Consider the following 19,308-nt stretch of genomic DNA (forward strand, 5'->3'; position numbering starts at 1 on the left):
GGTCTATACGGGCCTGTGAAATGATAGTACGACATGGATATCATTGTTGTGGTGATGTTCCAGAGGGAGGCCGGATCGAAATATGAATTCACAGTCTCATAAACACTTTTGCATCTGCATCGGGAGTCTGAATCCTCCTGTCCTGTTTGTCCAGTTTGCGGGTATCAGCTTTCAGCCTTTCATATGAACTAAATGCGGGTGTGTTTGCACATTTTTACGGGCATAGTTTGGCAACCAGAAACAAATTACGCGCACGAATCCAAAGTTGCCAGTTTACATAGTGATGAATTTAAGGACGTGAGATCTGATGGAGACTAGACGAGGATTAAAAGAATTTATTAAGTGTTGCACTATACTTTGATTACTGGTTTACAGGCGTTATAAACAATATGAACAGCATAATAGTGTATTTTCGGCTATAGGCTATGGGCACGGACAACACTGACAAACAGTAAAACACAGACAGAGAACAGACAGTTACATCAAAGCAGGCAGGAAGGTGCTGTATTTACAGGATGCCTCTGTGGGGGAGGCGTATCAGAGGGCTTTGGTTCTTTTCTGTCTGATTTTGTCCTTTTTTTTTTTCGTCTTCCATTTGTTTACGCACATGGTTACGCACAGTCCAGTCCGTAAAGAAGTACCACGTCGAGTTTCTTTAACCTCCCTCCCCTTTTTTTGTCATTTCTCTCAGTTCATTCTTAACGCATAACACGCAAATGCACCAAGTTCCATCATTAAATCGTCCCAAAGTGCAGAGAACACGCACGCTACGGCGCGCTGGTCTTCACTTTGGCCACGAACTTCTTCTCTTTCACCCTCCTGTTCTGGAACCAGATGGTGATCTGCCGCTCCGACAGGTTGGTCGCGGCTGAGATCTTCCTCCTCTTGTCCTTGGTGATGAATTTGTTGGCTGCGTACTCTTTCTCCAGTTCTTTGAGCTGGACTTTAGTGTACGGTATCCGCTTCTTCCTGCCGCGGCGGAAAGGTGAGCCGTCGTGCTGGTGTGCCACCACATCTGTTTAAACAAAAAGGGGGACAGAGAGAAGAGGCTGTACACACCGAGACAAACCTAATGGTTTCTATCAACACACACACACACACACAAACACACGTGTGCTGTGGTGCATTTAATGCCTGCTGCCTAAACTAGGAGGACAGCGACTTTATGCTTGGAGCTGATTGGATATCCATCCTGCGACACAGACGGACAACATGGTGGATGTCTGCAAGCTGCATGAACTGGAAGTTCAATCTGACCCGCACCTCCTGTCCTCAGATTAGTCGTCATATTTGTGCATGCACATAAATCTGCAAACCTTGTTTTCTTATTTATTGTTTTTAGTGTTTTATTATTATTATTATTATTTCATTGCAAAAATTCTAATTATTTGCAGAGAGCTGTCTGCTCTCAAATGAGCACATGGGACTTCTTTTAAAATCAAAACCAGTTCAGAGCCCACATCCTTGAGCTAGTAGTTATGATTTATCATAATTCTGTTAGGAGCATTAGTCACCAGATAATTAATCATCAACAGATCAGGGAGCACATGAGCTTTTGATTAAATACTAAAAGTCTAAATATCAACATTGTCCTCTACAGTTCATTCAGTTATAATCCAGACTGCTTGCTTTTATTTTACGCACCAGTTGCAAAAGACGGTCTGAGATCACTTGGGATTGTCGAAGCTGTGATAACATCAGCCACAACTTAAATTCTTTATCTACTGCAGAGAGAAGTCCTCATCTTAATTAGGCAGCTTTACGTCAAACTCATGAATACTGCATTTCATTACCAGAGCATGAATCATGTCATTAAGACAGTTACTCAAAGTCTTTTAATTTCTTCCTGTAACAAATGTCACACACTCCTCAGCAGGCCTGTTGCACATGCAAAGCTTCTTTAAATAAACAGACACACATATTATTTTAAATAAAAAACGGTGTCTTACCAGCCAAAGCTGATTTCCAGAGGTGTCCAGCCTGTCCCTGGTCCTTGGAGCAGTACATCTGTCCCCCCCAGCCGTTGGTCAGAGCCCAGGGCTGGTAGCTGTCCATAGGGAGTAGGGTGTCATGGCGCGGCTCTCCGGTGCCCAATGTTTGGACCACCGACACGTCCAGGTAACTGGCCATGGACTGGTACGGGCTCGGGTAGCCGTGGTAAAAGGCGAACTCTTTAGCTCGGTGGTTCGAGTATTCGTCAGAGTTCACCGTTGTGTCCATGTACTGCGAGCTGAGCGCGGCTCCTGCCGCCTGGGTACACGACTTGAGAGAACCCCGCCCCATCCTGCACGGGTAGTAGCCGTTACCAAAGTAGCTGTACGGTAACGCGGTGGCGGCCGAGGAGCTCTGGTGCGGCACTGCAGCCGCAGGGCACGGTCCGGCCGAGCACTGCTTCCCCGAAGACGCGCCTGACTCGCCGGAGCCTGAAGCGGACACGTCCACTGTGGAGTAACCGGCCGAAGAGTGCACCAGGCCGGACGGGTGGCCGCCCAGTGCAGCGGCGGCCGCCGAGTGCGCCATAATATTGCGGCACTGACTGGCGGCGAAGTTACCGCTGCCCACCAGCCCCTCCATGTTTTTGTTCAGGTCGTCCAGGTTGTTGTCATACACAAACATTACCGTTTCCGCTGGCCAGCGAGGGTTTAGGACCAGGGAGGCTGTCATAGGCGCTCCTTTCCCGGTCTGGCCTCCGTTCGTCGCCGTTTCCTCTCAGACTTTATCCGGTCCCGTGCGCTATGATGCTACATTGGCTGAATGAAACGATCTGATGCGCATTTATTCTCCTCTGACCGCCGGCTCTCCTGCTCACACACAGTTCAGGTAATTCACACGTACCGTCACGCGCACTGTCATAGCACGCGTGCGCTGCGTTGCTGCACCGTTTAGTGACGGCGCTCGCTCGGAGGCAAAGACTCCCGGTAACCGGCCGGAACCCCAGTTACATCCCAGCCGCAGCCTTGACGCAACAAGCCCCCGGGAGCAGGAGAGGAGGGAGGGCGCGTGTCCATTGGATGAGACCGGATAATCACGTGATGGGACAAGAGTGAGGGGGGGGGACTTGTTGGGGATTGTCAGTCAAAAAAATATATTTTTATGAGGCTCGAGCTGTGGCACGAGAAGAGCGTGAGCTCCGTGAAGCGGCTCAGCTCCCTGAATGCGCCGCTTTTCCTCGCGCAGCTGCATTACGTCAAACTCTGTCTGAGCTCCTGCGGCCAGGAAGAGCCACGGTGTCTTTGTGAGTTTAGAAACAAGAAAATAAATCTCTTCAACAGACGTGTTTTTGTGTGTGTTTTGCGTAAATACGCACGGGGAGCGCGCACGTATCCTAACAGCTGAATCTCTGATTAGTTCACATAAATGATGTTTGGTCGGTATTGAATCTCGAGGGGGGAAATATGAAATATGTGAAGTCAGTTAGAATTTTCTGACATTTAAAAAAATGATATTCTGTGTTCATAATGCTATTATAATTCCTCTAAATATGACCTATAATTATCTGATCTCTGGTGTAAAAATACTCACTATTACGCAGAGTTATGGACACATTTAAAGACTTATAACCGGCGCTGCCAAATGCGTGGAAAAAAGTTTATCGCTGTCATAAAAGAATTTTAAAAATCATAACATACCAGGAGTATTTCCATCTTTTCAAAAGAAACATTTGATTATTAAAATAATTGTACCCTCTTGGACGTTTCTCAGACTGGATTTATGTGCGCTGACTGCAGGACGCGTAAAGGGGATTTATGGAAAAGATCTGGAGGTCTTAAGATTTGAGAAATATGGCTTCGGTTCAAAGAGCAGATCAGAAAGGTTTTCACGGCACGTCTGAGCCGCGTTATTTGCCTAATGATTTCACTCGCTGCTTATAGGTTTGAGTTGATGTGAAGTTATTCGTCTGGTGTTGTTTGAATTGACGCTTTTCGGGCGCGAAGAATTTGAAGGTTTTTTTTAGGATGAATGCGCCCTCGTGTATCAACCACAAGGACAAGTGAGTGGACTGATGTTTAAAGCTTCCTCTGGATGTTATTCATTATGAAAATGTTGGGAAATAAAGGCCCAGTGACATGGCAGTGTTTGGCCTGATTGTCATCAGAGGTGATTTGTGAAGAAAACTGGACTCTGTGTAAAACGCCATGTTTTTTTTTTCCACATGACTTCTAATGAAAACTGAATGAAGACATGCAGGTCGTGCATCATTTTACTGTTTAATATTATGCAAATTATTTAAGAAAATTAAATTATTATTATACACAAACTTGGTACCATGGGATCAGGACTCATGTCTCTGGTTGGACCAGCTGGCCGGCCGCTCAACCAGCTTGTGGTGCTGAAGCGGCGGAGGGACTGATGGCTGTCAAAAGTGGAATAAATGATATTACTGTATAATATATATTTGATATTGTGCGACTTCGTTTTAGTTTGGATTGGCTGCACCTCAGGTTACTGCTGTGATCATTTTCTCTCCCCTGTAAAAGACGAAGAAGTTCATTTTGAATCGCAGATTTGATTACGTAAAACACACTATGTGTTCATTTATTTATTTAATCATATATCTATTTTAAATAGATCTAAACAGCAGCGTCGCTTCTCTCCGAGCTCTCTGCGGCAGCAGACGTAAAGCAGGTGTGAAGCGGCTCCAGGTGATGGAGGCGAAGCAGCGGGGAGCAGAGAGGATGAGACCCGGACAGTGATCAGACACGTGAGGCTCTGTGACTTCTACTGCTCGTCAGTCTGGATGATCTGCAAGAGGAGACGGATAAGAAGGATGATACGCGAAGTAAAAGAAAAGTTTTTAACAGCACCTGAAGTTAAAAATAATAATAATAATTAGAATTTAAAACTTTAATCCAGTTTATCCTGAGAGGGAAAGAAGAAAAACCGAGACGTGTTTTTTTTTCTCCAATCGAACGATTGGACGAAAATAAGGATAAAAGGTAAACCTTCAAAATAAATTGAATAAAATAAGAAAAAAAATATATTTTTTATTTTTTTCAGATCAGTTTATTGATGCATCAGAAAGTTCAAGAAAGAGAAAGTCGACCCTAAGTTGTTATTTTATTTTTATTTTTTTATTTTTTGGTTGTTGGTTTTGTTTTTTTTGTCAAACTACTACTGTTCCTAATGTCAAGATAATAAAATAAAATAAAATAAATAAAATAAAATAAAAGAATAAAAAGAAATTGTTAATCACTGCAGTATACTCTCAAGCTCTCACAACTGAAATAAGAATAAAATAAAATAAAATAAAACAGGCCCTTTTGTAAATAAGAAGCTGTTTATGACATAAGCTTTTGACATCAACGGTGTCACTGTGAAGCCATTAGAAGAGTTTCGCGTGTGCATGTCCAGTGAATGAGATAGTATGAAACTCTAATCTCTCTCTCTCTCTCTCTCTCTCTCTCTGTGTGTGTGTGTGTGTGTGTGTGTGTGCGTCAGATCATTTACCAACAATCTCCAACATCAGTTCACTGAACTCTTCCCAAACTGACACCAACTGGCTGCAGCTTTAAACACCGTGGGCCTGCAGACAAACATCCGCACACACAAACCACCCAGACAGGCAGTCTCTCTCCCATAGTGTGGTCTCTGCTGGGCTGAGGAGGAGGAGGAGGGGGAGGAGGGGAGGGAGGTCAGACTGGGCCCCGAGGGTCAAGGTCAAGTTTAACACGGAAAGAGAGGGAGAGGGAGGGGAGGAGGAGGGGTGCAGACAGAAAGACAGACAGATGTAATGAGCTCAAGTTCAAGGCCACCGCACACCTTGAAGCTTCTCCTGTTTGTGTGTGTGTGTGTGTGTGTGTGTGTGTGTGTGTGTGTGTGTGTGTGTGTGTGTGTGTGTGTGTGTGTGTGTGTGTGTGTGTGTGTGTGTGCTACCGTGCAGATGACACGGAAGACGCCATGGCTGTCCCACTGATGAGCACCGGCACGGTCCAATATAACCAGTGAAACCGGTATGAAGACAAACATCCCAACTGGTGTCTCGATGAATCATTAACTCAAGTCGACAGCAGCTGAAGAGACTCATCAGGATCAACTCAATCCAAAAAGACTTCCCTTCAAAATAAGAGCATTGATGACACAAACCTGCCACTGTGATGCCTTCTGATCATTTGATACAGTTTGAAGGATTAAGAGTGGCACTAATTACAGCAGACATGAACAGATCTGTCTGTATGGGCTGGTGATATAATGAGGTTCTGTTCCTCCAGACAAAAAGAAAAGTTTTAAATAACGAGAAAACTTAAAATATTCCATCTATAAAAAACGACCAGGAGAATGAATAAAAAAAAATCTCTCAGTGTTAAACTTCAGTGATGTAACTTGTTTCGGCCAGGTTTGGTGTCAGTTTGATTTTAATGTAGCCTCCTATGTCTGACAGCACCACGCGTTTTATTACGCATTTTACGCATTACGCACTCATCCTGTAAGTCTAATCCTCAAAAATCTGATGGTCAGAATCTGCGCACAGAACTCGCTCCTGCGGACACATTTGATTTTAGTTGTTTAATCTGATTTATAAAGATTTTTTTTTCCAAATTACGTCATGTTTTTATTTCAAATTCCAAACACTTCATTCGTTCCTCGGTGAGGTGAGAACACTTTCAAAACATTTTGAAAATATGCGCGCACAAAAAAATACAACTACAATGCAATGCTGGAAAATGTAATTAATTCATTTAATTTTAAAAAGCTTAATGTTGAAAGACAAAAGCATGGACCGCGAGGATCAGGCGAGAATCCAAAGTCAGTAGGAATGTCAAAAAAACCCAAACGGAGTCCTCTGACTTTGAGCATCTGCTCCTTTATAGAACAGCTGCATGTTAAATCAGTCAATAAATACAAACATGACAGCATTTTGTCCTGTAGTATTTTGTGACATATTTACATGAGTGTCAGTGTGGCAGCATACAGATCGGTTACAGTTCATCAGCACGTTACAGGTGTGGTTAACCCGCAAAATGTGTCGGGAAAAGACGCAAAACGATGCGAGACACTGACAGAAAGACTTTAAATGAACTGGCCAGGTAACAAGACATCTTTCAGCAATCAGTTATTTTTGCTTGAATTTCAGGAATTTAACAAATTGTGATGTCATGTAGGACACGAAAGAGCAGAGGCCTCGCCCTGAGGGAGCATTAGTTCGTCCTCGATCATCTGAGCAGGATCTTCCTCGATGCTTCATCTTCTCCTCATCATCGCTCAAATTATTTTTTTTGCAGCGCTGAACAAGAAACACGTGTTGTCCAGGATCAGCTGAGCGTCAATGCCTTGCTCAAAAAGGGTAAGTCAGGAAGTCATCGTCATTGATAAAAGTGATTTCATGCAAAGGTAAATTGTGAATATATATTATATATATATATATATATTGTGCCACTTCAACAGTCAAATTTTCATAACATTACTATCAGATCCAGGATTAACAACTCCTTAAGTAGCCACAATCTGTGTGTGCCTCTTAAAGATATATTCAGTATTTATCTGTGAGACTGTGAGAGTCACAGTTTCAGGATTTTTAAAAAGTCAGATGCTGCAGTCTGTCAGGAGTGTGCTGTGTGAACTAAAACATGAGCTCAGGTGAAAGGCTGAGGCAGCAGCAGAGCCGTGTGCTCCAGAATGAACTGATCTGATCTGACAAAGTGAAGTGCAGGAAATGAACCTTTTTGTTCTGCCAGTTTGAACAGTTAGTCTGTCTAAATACCTCTTTAGAGACAACACATCCTGCAGTTGCACTGCGTCCTATTCTTTTTGCATCCCGGTGGATTTTTCTCCTGAAAGACATCAGTGCTAAATGTCAGGTCTGGAAAGAAGAATCATTCAGTCACCAGTAGAGTTGCTGCTGGAAGCTGTCTATCTATATAAAACATATAAATTAACTTTAAGATTGTGAGATGTGGCCAGTGGCTGTTTCTTTATAAAATCTTTGAGAGCATCTTGTATCCTCAGTGTGAACATTTCCTTTTGAAACTGAATATTTAGGCTGGACATGAATGCGTTGTTTTAAAGAAAATACTGAAATTAATTAAAAGTAACGCCAGTTCTAAAAATATAGGCTTTTTAAACATTATCCTCACCATAACATTATACAGGACATTTACCAAACAAAGCTGAGTTCTGGTTTCCTTTAACAACTGACAGGAGTGCTAATTCATATAAAAGTCAAGTTAAATGAAAGATTCTTTGTTTTAGTCATTTATTGTCAAATAGTCATTCATTATGACGTGTAAAGGTGATATGTTTTTCAATTTCCCAACTTTTAGCTTCTATGTTCATACCATGTCTCTGAACAGCTTCATAGGGTGCAGCAGATGTACGGCGTAGAAACAGATTTTTCAGATGGCTGAGGTCAAAGTTAGAGGCAGAGTTTCTTTCACAAATACAAAATCAAAATGGTCAGCATGATTCAGTGACTATATATTTAGACTCTATTTGCATGCCAATCAGACTAAACTGCGGCTAAAGTGACCTTCAACCCTCATAATATGATAATACCTGAAATATTCTACATGTGAAATAGCTTGTTTACACACATGTATCCCCAAACATATTTAAACTAAATTAAATATTGACTCAAAGCCAAAAAATTACATAGCTTTTTCTGCTTCTTTTAATGGCAAACACAGTTTTCTTTGGCATGTTATTATAGTTTTTTTTCTGTCATGTGATAAGGACTAAACCATGATCTGATCTCCATGACGACTCAGATGAACCATGACATGCAGGTGAGAGCCGCATAAAAGTCTATTAAGTGGACCTTGACTTAAGATTTTGTTTGTGTTTTCAAGGTCAAGACTGAATTTAAATAATGAAACTTTTATAAAAGTTTGGTACTTTGCTTTATAACATTTAACACAGGATTACATAAGAAAATAAAAATATAATAAAAATATGATTTGATATAATATTTAACATGTGGAGGTTTAACGTGTGTGTGTGGTTTCACTTCACTGCTCTCCAGAGTGTATTTAGTCGCAGGAATTTTTCAGCTTAATTGTCTAATTTTCATGTGTGAGTTCAACTATAATATTTGAACCTTCGTTAGCTCAGCTTTCAGAGATCTTTGGGTTAAAAAAAAGGCCACCATGTAAACCTGTGCTGTTGTGCCTTCAGCCATTGTGCAGCATGGCAGTCGCTCCGCCTCCATGCAGCACACAGCAGCCTGCCAGCCTCTCATTCAGCTCCATACTTCATTATTACTGCGGCTCATTAAACTGCCTGCAGCCGTACCTGACGCCTGTCTCAAACCAGGTCATGAAACTGAAGAAATTGAAGCTCGGCCTGTTTGTTTCTGTAGACTGGTCTCCTTGATGTTCACCAGCAGAGACAAGGGCAGCGGTGACGACAGGGAGACTGTTCTGTGGGTTAATAAACAGCCTGCTGCTTCCATACTGGCATCACTGCCTTCCACGTCTCACTTGTTTAGAGGGCAAAGATCTCAAAGAATTTGGCACTCAAGAGTTTCCATCTACAAGACACGGCTTCAGGATCAGGTAATGACTCTGGATTTTGCACGTTAGTGGTGCATATTCTAAAAGTTAGAGAACAAATCTACACATAGTGAAGCTGGAGCATGTGGGAACAGGATCCATGGCTGCTCTGCTGCAGTTGCCCCTCAGGATGGTGTTCATTTAATCTTCATTTAAAGTCAGTGAGGGTCGAGAGTACAGAATGAATACTCTCAAAAACAATGAACAAACAAGAAGACAACAACACAACACAGTTACATTCAAGAGCAGAGTAGTTTGCAATTATAGTTTTCAACTGACTTTAAGTTTAATGTGACCTTAAAATGTAAAGCTCCGGTTTAATCACACAGTATCAAAAATCATGTTCATGTGCACTGTGCAGCATTTGTAACTGAGCAGAACTGACTCTGTGGACAGTCACACATGCTGCAGTGGAGGTTAACCTGAGACCAGTTCACACACACATACACACACACTGCTCTACTGTAAATCTACATCATGTCTGCATGTTGTGTGTTTGACAGTGGTGTAAGATGAAGGCATTGCTGGACAGTACAGCCTCTTTGAAGGACACGTGTGACCCTGTCTGTAGACAGTTGCTGTCCCTGCCTATGATCACATGCTGCTGCTGACCTACAGTATATCTAAACACTGAAAAGTTAGCTGCTGTTTTGGGATCTACGCTCTCTGTGGAGCGCAGAGACAGAACCCTGCAGGTTGAACAGCCTGAATCAGCAGCCAGGGATCCAGACATATGACAATTCATCATTTAGGTCTGATAGATTTTAACCATCGATAGAGTTCTACAGCGTGTAACTCAAGATGATCTGATCATATGAATATTGTCTAAATCAATACCTCTGTGCAGACTGTAATCATAAACTAAGAAAATGTGTAATCAAAGTAATTCTTTTCCACATGTTTTGCCCTAAACCGTATATGCCACGATTCACTTTAACCAAATCACCAAACTTCTAACGCAAATACAGACAATGATTTTTTTTAGATATTTTTCAAGTGCAGATTTTAGCCGGCGTTCATTGTGTTGTGTCCTTGAACTTGACCTTGTTGAGCATTTAACAAGAGGAGAGCAGCTGTGTGTGTGCGTGTGTGTGTGTGTGTGTGTGTGTGTGTGTGTGTGTGTGTGTGTGTGTGTGTGTGTGTGTGTGTGTGTGTGTGTGTGTGCTACTATCACTAACTACTCCCATTAACTCAAATCATCTGCTCTGGTGTTTTTTTGACCAAAAACAGATAATTAATTAATTCACTCATCATCTCCTTGATGTACAAGTGACTGATCTTTGTCTGTTTGTCTGATACAAACAGACAAACAGACAAACAGATGTGTTCCTGCAGCAGTGAGCCAGAGAGGAATACTGATGTGTGTTTTGCAACCAAATATGAAGGTGATGATTACAAAAAGAGAGCTGAAGTGATCCAGCAGTCATCTGAAACGGTTTGTTAATTATTTAGAAAATCAATCTGCAACTATTTTGACAGCTGATCAATCACTTGAGTCATGTCTTTTTTTAATGTCAGACCGTCTCTGGCGATATTAGACTTCTTAGACCTCTAGATATCTTTGAAATATATTTGAATACATTTAAAAATACATTTTGATAGAATAATATATCATTTAAATAAACAAAACTTACTTGAGAAAATCATCAGCAGATCAGTCAATAATTACTTAAATACTGACAGATGTGATAATAAATATTGTGAAACTATATGAAATGTGTTGAGAAATACTGACTTCAAGTTTTGCAGAGACGATCCAGTGCATGCAACACTGACATATTTCTGTTAATAGAGCAGTCACTGCTGCTCTGTCTGCTGCTTCACCTCCAGAATAAAATGACAGCTCAGCATTGTCGGCTGATCGATTATCAGAGTGATCAGAAAACGTCCCTTCGTGCAGGGATCAAACGCCTCAAAATCGTCAGGGTGGAAATGACGCAGATCCTGAGGCCTACAGCACGAGATAACATGCATTTCCATTCTGCCAAGGAATATGTATTTATTCCATCTTAATCATTAAATAATCATTTTGAAGAAGGACCTTTAGATAATTATGTGAAACCGGTTAATACGCGTCAGTCAAAAGATATTGCAAATAGAATATGTGTTACAGATAATTCAGATTAGATTAGATTAGATTATTATAGATTAATTATATCATAGAGTAATTTATCACATGGATGAAGATAACAGCTGGAGTAATATAACCACATAATGTAAAAAATGCCTGTGTCTTTATTTGAATGTGTCAGGTCAATGTGCGCCTTCATGGATCCACAAGGATCCACGTCCGGACGGAAACCAGATTTCATATTCATTTATCTCATTTAGAAACCAGTTTGCGGTTTAAACCCGGAAAACCCGCATATTATAGTAAGTTTTCGATAGAAATGTAATGTAATGTAAAATGTAATTGAGATAGTGGTAATATTGTTGTCATATGCTGTGCGGTTTGTCCACGCGGTGACGTATGGGTTGGTAATAGACAGCAGCTCCAGCAGCATGATAATCTACTTTATCTATACATCCAAACCTTAATTTCATATTTTACTATTTTATTTTTTAACGTCATAACGTATCAAGAGCTGATTCACGTGACCCTGAGTCATTTTTGTCTAATCCAAGTGAGACGAATTACGATCAAAAATTGACTTTACGGGGCGCACCGGCAGCTCACCTGAAAGGGCGTGCTCCCCATGTATCAGGGCTGGAGTCCTTAACGCAGCGACCCGGGGTAGAGTCATGGCATCCGCTCTATCTGTCTTTCTATCTTTTCAGCTGTCATTGTCTAATATAGCAAAAAATGCTCCCAAAAAAGGTGTCTATGTGTGTTTTCTTCCCAGAGTGCAACATGATCACGTGATTCATTCATCCCTATAAATGTGTAAAAACTTGTGAAAGCGAAGTTGTGTTTGTCTCGTTTCAAAGATCGCATGGTTTCATTATGATGTTTCTGACACTCCAGTGATTGAATCAGATTACATTAGAAAAAAAAATGTATGGAGCGTTTTTAGGCAGTATTATCTAGAATCATACAAACACAACCACATACTGATATGATCCATGTTCTTTCCATCACACATATTCAGCTCACACAGATATGTAACACTTTCTAAAATGTGGTTTCCTATTTTACAGTTTAGTATTTTATGATTCAAATTATATTATATATATATTATATATTATTATATTAGCAGGCAGGATGTTGATGATGCCTGTGGTGGCAGGTCTCCCTGTGTGTGATGTTCTGTTCCCTCTTCGGCCAACAGGAGGGAGCCTTGTACCTCAGTCTGCAGCTCAGGTGATCCTCCTGGCTCACATAAAAGGCGCTTATCAGAGCTCTAACAGAGAGATCAGACTTTTCTCTACATGACATGAGAATACAAATATTTATAAAGATCACCAGTTCCTAAAAAGAAGGCAGTGATTTTATTGTTGGCTCCAGTTTTGTGAATGTGTTTCTGACCCCTGTGGATCCCAGGACGGACAGAAATAACAGCTACAATATGGAGAAGCAGGGTGACAATATTTTGGGCTTTACTTTATCTTCGATATTTTGATATTCTATATATCTGGACTAGTGTATTATGTGTAAGTCGACAGAATAAAACCAAACCAAACTTCCAGGTGATGCCAGAACCTCCTCCACTATACCACACGAAGACCCGGAGAGAGGACAGACTATACACGCACAAAACGGGCTAAAACACAAAGTTACTGTTCACACAGAGGAAGCTCAGTGTCCTGGAGGACAAAAGATCCAGATCCAAAACATCTGGAATGAGACAGCCGGGGAAAAGAGAGAGAAAGAGAGGGTGGTCCCTGGATGGCCGACGGTCCAGCAAAGAGATGCCTGAGGAGAAACTAGTGAGAGAGATGGGAACACAGCTTGGACGCTCATGTGTCCAAGCTGTGGGAAACAACAAAATTCAGTTGTGTTGGTTTCCCTGAAAAATCTGGTATCAGTTTTGGCGCCATTTCAAATTTACTTCTTCTAGTTTACGTTCCATCAATAATAATCACTTGTTTACCCCATTCAGCCTAAGACTCCTCCTTTTCCTTGTGGAAAAGAAAGACGCTTTTACAACCTTTGTTACAATAGCGACCGGTCTAACTTTGTATCTCTGTCGGCCAAACATCAGCTGCCACTCTCTTACTTCATCCGTTACTTTCAGATATGACATTATGTATCCAATGGGAAGCACTAGAGAGAACTATTCAGGCCAATTGAGAAATCATGAATCTCTCAGATTCATCTTTGCCTTATGTCCTTTAACAATAAATATGCTGTCAAAGCTATAGCTGCATGTGTTGAGTTTTCAGACAGCAAGGCAATCACAATGGTAAGCTCTGCTACCTCATGTGTGAGACTGATTCTCATACACTTCAAGGTCTTTCATAGGATTCACTGTTCCAAAGGCAAATTAGCACAAATATACCCGAATGTGAATAGCAGATGTGACCGGTGTAGCCACGACGCATGCCATATGTTTTATTTTTGTCCCAAATGAGAAACATTTTTAACACTTTATTTGACTTTTCGAAAAATAGACCTGCAGCCATGTCCCTTTATTAAATCTTCGGGGTCCATGTAGACATGCCAACCGTGCCCAACAAACAAGCAGATGTTCCTGCATCGTGTTCCCTCCTGGCACAAAGGAGGATTTCGCAAAAATCATCTAGACCTTTCTTTCTGCATCTTCGTGGTTGAAAGAACATCGTGTCTCCACATGTCAGGTGGCAACCCCTAAAGCAACATCGAGCAACTTTCTAGCATAAAGTAACAGATTTTAAATCGTTTTGATGCTACACAGACTGGTAACAGGTGTCTCTGACATTCCTATTCTGTACTCTGTACACCTGTTTGTGCACTATTGTGCCCCGGGAACAATCACACACCAACTATGTCACTTATTTTGGTGAAACTGGATCATATTTTAGTGAGAAAATGATTTATTTTCCCTCTGATGTCCTCTGTCTGTTCCACATCAACTCTAATTTACAGAGTTTCCTGAAGGACAGTAAAGTTAACTATTACAAACTGTAGCTGCTGTTAGCTAATGTTAGCTCAGTGGGGTTAATGTTTGTACCACAGGCATTTTGGACCACCTTGAACAAGAAGCCAGAACCTGGAGTTGGGCAAGCAGGCAATGTAGCCGGGCTCAGCAGCCTCTATCGACATAATGGCAGAAGGAGAAGGAGAGACCAAAGAAAACGTTTACGGAGGAAGTTAAGAAGAGAAAAAAAGAGTCCAACAGCAAGAGTGGGCTTCTTGCTGTTGGCTTAGTAAGTAATATTAGCTGTCTGCTATGTCATGTGTTGTTGCACTTGCTGGATGGCTGTTACTTAGTTGTGAATTCGCTAGTTTTAATAATAAATTACGAAAATGACAAAAATTGCTGAGGTGCCTTTTAGCAAGGCAAGAACCCCTAACTGCTCCCAGAATGCTGCTACATGACTGCCCATCTCTCCAGATTTGCATGTCTATAGGCCCTTTGTGTGTGTGTGTGTGTGTGTGTGTACCATGATTGGAAATTGGTAAGCTGCGGAACACGTTTTATTTTTTTTTCACTATGGTATTGTGTGCCTACATGTGTAAAATGAAGAAAAAAATTCCTGATTGATGGATCAATAAAGTTAATCTTCTTCTCAATGCATATGTACAGCTGCTTGTTTTTGTGTCCACTCTATAAAATGTAAATAAAAACAGAATGCATCAAATTTAGAACAAGTCTATATTTACAAGAAAATATAAAATGTAGTGTGTCAGTTTGAACATTAAATATTTTGTCTTTGTACTGTATTCAAATGAATATAGGTCAAACTGGCATTGTGAGTGTGTGTGTTTTTTTGTTGTTGTTTTTTTTAATGTATTATCCAGAACCTCAACTTTTTTAGAATCGAGAAGGTAAAAATGTTTTGATTGATCTATTGATCTGATCAATTACAATTATGATGTTAATACAAAGTGTTTATTTATTTTTAATAATTTATTTCATACATTATTTTTACCTCTCATCTATAATTCTGTATTTGTTCTATCTAAAGATAGTCAATTTTATCAATGGCAATTTGATCTCATATATGCCTTGTAAACTACCCTTTGTTTAGTTTGGTGTATTAGTATTGTTACTGATATTTATTACTTTTAAAATTTTTGTGTTTATATAATTTTGTTAAAAATCAATAAAAATGTATAGGGGGATAAAAGGTACGAGGACCTAATGTTGTTTAAAAATAATAATAATTAAAAAGCAACCAACAGAACGTTAGGCCAAAACTATGAGTTTTAAGTTTAGATTAAAAAAGGCCTCAATGGAGTCTGTCTGATGTCAGCAGGGAGGTTCCTTCAGAGGAAAAGAGGGCACAACAGGAATAAGGCCCTGCAGCCAGCTGACTCTATTTAACTTTGGACACAGTCCAGTACTCTCAGAACAGGATCACTAAAGAATCACCAAAAATGTGAGCATTCAGGCCAGTTTGCAATGTTTGAACTGACTTTTACTATCTGTCAAAAAAAATTGCAATAAAATGTATCAGCCATGTTGGTCATTTGCCTAAAGCTTTCTAACTGCAAATGAACATGTTATATGCAAGAGCCAGGAATCAGAATCAGAATCAGCTTTATTGGCCAATATGTGTTCAAGCGAACAAGAAAACTGGCTCCTGTTTCCAGTAGCTCTCAGTGTATTTACTGTGCATGCAGTTCCAACAAGAAGACACACACATACACACATAAAGCTAGAACAAGGACAACAAAGCTCAAAAGAAGACAAGTAAACATGATGTACCCTTACCCATGTTTCTGTTCCCCTCAGAAGGGTCCTGTCTTTAGGGTGTACCAGCAGAGATCTTAAGGTGTTGAATGTGGAAAGTGCTGACTTCAAGCGACTTGAAGACTCTGGCAAGATGTTTTGACAGTCCAGCCACACGAGGGGAGCAGCTGAGCCAGCTCCATTCACTTATAAAAACCATGAGATGTGGTGTAGAGCTCTTTTAAAGCTAGTTAATGGAGCTTGAGTTGATTTTCACACATTCAAGGGTAAGAATGAATCTGTTCAGTACCTGAATGGACAAACCCAGGAAAGGACCATTCTCTAGGAATGATGTCTGTCCACCACTTTGGTCCAGACGGAAATATCTCAACAACTACTGGGTGGATTGGCACTAGGTTATGTACAGACATTAATAGCTCCTATACAATGTATTCTAATGACTTTGGTGGTCCTCAGACTTTTCCTCCAGCAGTGCCATCATGTTATGTTCGTGTGAAATCATCGTAGTCGAACTCGAGTCACCACAAAAGATCAGGTCGAAAGATCAACTAGAAAATAAACTAAACTAAAGACCTAAACAGAACAAACAACAGCCACAGTGATGATAATATAAGTATTTCCAACATGCTGTAAATGCTGCTACGTGATAGTCTCACATTTTTGGGAGATAATGAGTTCTGTTGTCCCTGCTGTTGTTCATAGCAGCAGCTGCTTTCACTGACTCTTAACACAAAGCCCAGAGATTTATTGAGCAAACAGTACATCACATCTGGGCAACACTATAATCTGCAGCAGTCAGCTGAAACATGAAAAATGAACAGCTGCGCATCTTAACTGATGCGTGCAATGAGAAGCACACAGTGTTAAGTGAGAAGGGGCTGCTCTCCTCACTTCAGTGTGAAGATTGTTCTCTCCGAGACAACTTGAGAGAGGTCATGAGTTACATTGTTGTATTGATATTCAGCCAGTGTTACTGCACTGACATGTGACTCGACTGATGTCATTAGCACGAGAGGGATCGTCTTATCTTTTCGTCTGTAAACACTGGAGTGGATCAGTCAGGATGAGATTAATCACAGTAATCTCTGTCATAACATGTCCTTAATGAATTATATTTCCATGACAGCTTCAGCCGCAAACACATCAGGTATTAATGCTAATGCAAGCAGCCTATTAACAAAACAATCCATTTGGCATTACTACCACCATTCTTTCAACTACGGAGGCAGCTAAATATGAAAACACATTTTTTTCTCTCAATGTGAGACTTCCATCCACACTGAGAAGTCGTTCAGACTAAAATTGGCCTTCTAGTTCCACATGTATGAAAACAAAGCATTACACAGCATTTTTTAATATTACAGGAACTGTGATGCTCTAGAATGGTCCATTTCTCATGGTGATGATCACAAAGTTAACAGTAGAATTGGATTGGACTTGGTTGTAAGGCAGGAAAAAAAGCAATCCTACCTGGTAACAAACATTTTGATTGACCGCAAAATGGTAAATTAAGGCTTCACAGCCCTACAACCAAGTCCAGTTGCCCCAGATTGAACACTCCCTGACGAAAGATGGACCACACCATCAACGAGATACGTTTAAATGATTTATTGACAAAATGAAGGATTGAGAGTGAAGTGTGACCTCGTATACTTCTTCGGTCTGATGCCGTGGTGTGGAGAAGCTTCGGTAGGGCATCCGCCATAGCACCCGGGCATGACAGACCCCCCTCAGAATCCTATGGAGAGTAGGAAAGAGAGGGGAAATAGGTGAGAGAAATGGGGTGGGCGGGATGGGTGCGTGGAATACGTGAGCGAAGGGAACCAGAGGGTTAGGAGGGTATTTATACATGCATAGACTGTCTTTGATCTGAGTTTCATCAGCCCGATGTTGGATGGACTCACTGACTTGTCATCACAAGGTAGCTGTGCCCTACAGCATACCCAACTTTATCGTTCATTTTCCTATAAATGAGACCATCATTTCTAAAATTGTTGTTGTTGTGTATCAAACTGTTCACTGAGGTAATAAATCAAGTGAGAGGTAGACTAATTTCTCCATTAATCTCAATACAATTACACATTTTTTGCAGCCAATGGCACTGCCCTCTGCTGGCCATTAGAGAGAATGCAGGGTAGTTATGGACTTATTGATTCAAGCTCCCAAGTTACAGTAATGCAAGATTTTCCTCATTATAATTTAACCAGAAACTAGATGGATGTTCACCAGTCAGTCTCTAACTGTGTCTGCCGTTTGGTATTAAGCAGTGTTGAGCAGTGTACGAAGGGCTCTTAGCTTTGTCAGTCAGTTGAAATAAACTGAACTGAAATATGAACTGAAAGACACCAAACCAATATGGGTTCATCACCTTTCACATTACACATGATGAATTTTTAGCATATAAAATACCTACTGTAGTCGCTTTAACTATTCAGAGTTGCATAATGGTAAAATATAAATGGCTGCATGGTGTGTAGGTAATTAATAAGCCTTCAAACGTATCCTTAGTTTTACAGAATGTTCTGCCACAAACCCCGGACTCACATACTCTGTGCTCTAACTTTTGTGGCAATGGGTTGGTGTGTTGCTACATGATAGGTTAAGAACATTAAATACAAACAAGTTATCAGTAATGTGGGAAAGGCAGAAAAAGCAGGTTGATACAATGTGGGCACTCTTACAACACCAAAGGCAAAACTGCAACTGCAAAACAATGAATAAAATCTGCTCACTTAGTATGTTTTGTCACAGTAAGTATGCAGGACAGACTCAGTACAAGGATGGTAAAATACCAGAGCGTGGCGATAAAGCAGATTCAATAGCCATATGTTTTACAGATATAACAATGTACTTTGATCATTTGATCAAAACTGCTAATCCTTTGGGATAACAGGGTTTGGCAGAGTGAGACAGCAAACAATGGAAAGCATGACATGTCAAAAATGTCCTGGTGCTGAGGCTGGAATCAAAACCAAGAAGAAAATCTCATCAGTATGCACAGTCACAAATGAAGCTATTTATTCATTTAAGAAAAATATGTGCACAAT

General features: G+C 40.8%; 1 protein-coding gene across 1 annotated transcript; it reads right to left on the reverse strand.

The window, feature by feature from the left end:
* Window positions 1-320: 320 nt before the first annotated feature.
* On the reverse strand, window positions 321-2,960 carry hoxb13a (homeobox B13a). The gene is made up of 2 exons (XM_010741172.3): window positions 1,950-2,960; window positions 321-1,015 (listed from the first exon to the last, which is right to left on the reverse strand). The coding sequence occupies exons 1-2, from the start codon at window positions 2,662-2,664 to the stop codon at window positions 768-770; spliced, it is 963 nt and encodes a 320-aa protein (XP_010739474.2). The 5' UTR covers window positions 2,665-2,960; the 3' UTR covers window positions 321-767.
* Between the last annotated feature and the right edge of the window lie 16,348 nt (window positions 2,961-19,308).

Source organism: Larimichthys crocea, chromosome XII (genome assembly GCF_000972845.2).
Source record: "Larimichthys crocea isolate SSNF chromosome XII, L_crocea_2.0, whole genome shotgun sequence".
NCBI lineage: Eukaryota > Metazoa > Chordata > Actinopteri > Sciaenidae > Larimichthys > Larimichthys crocea.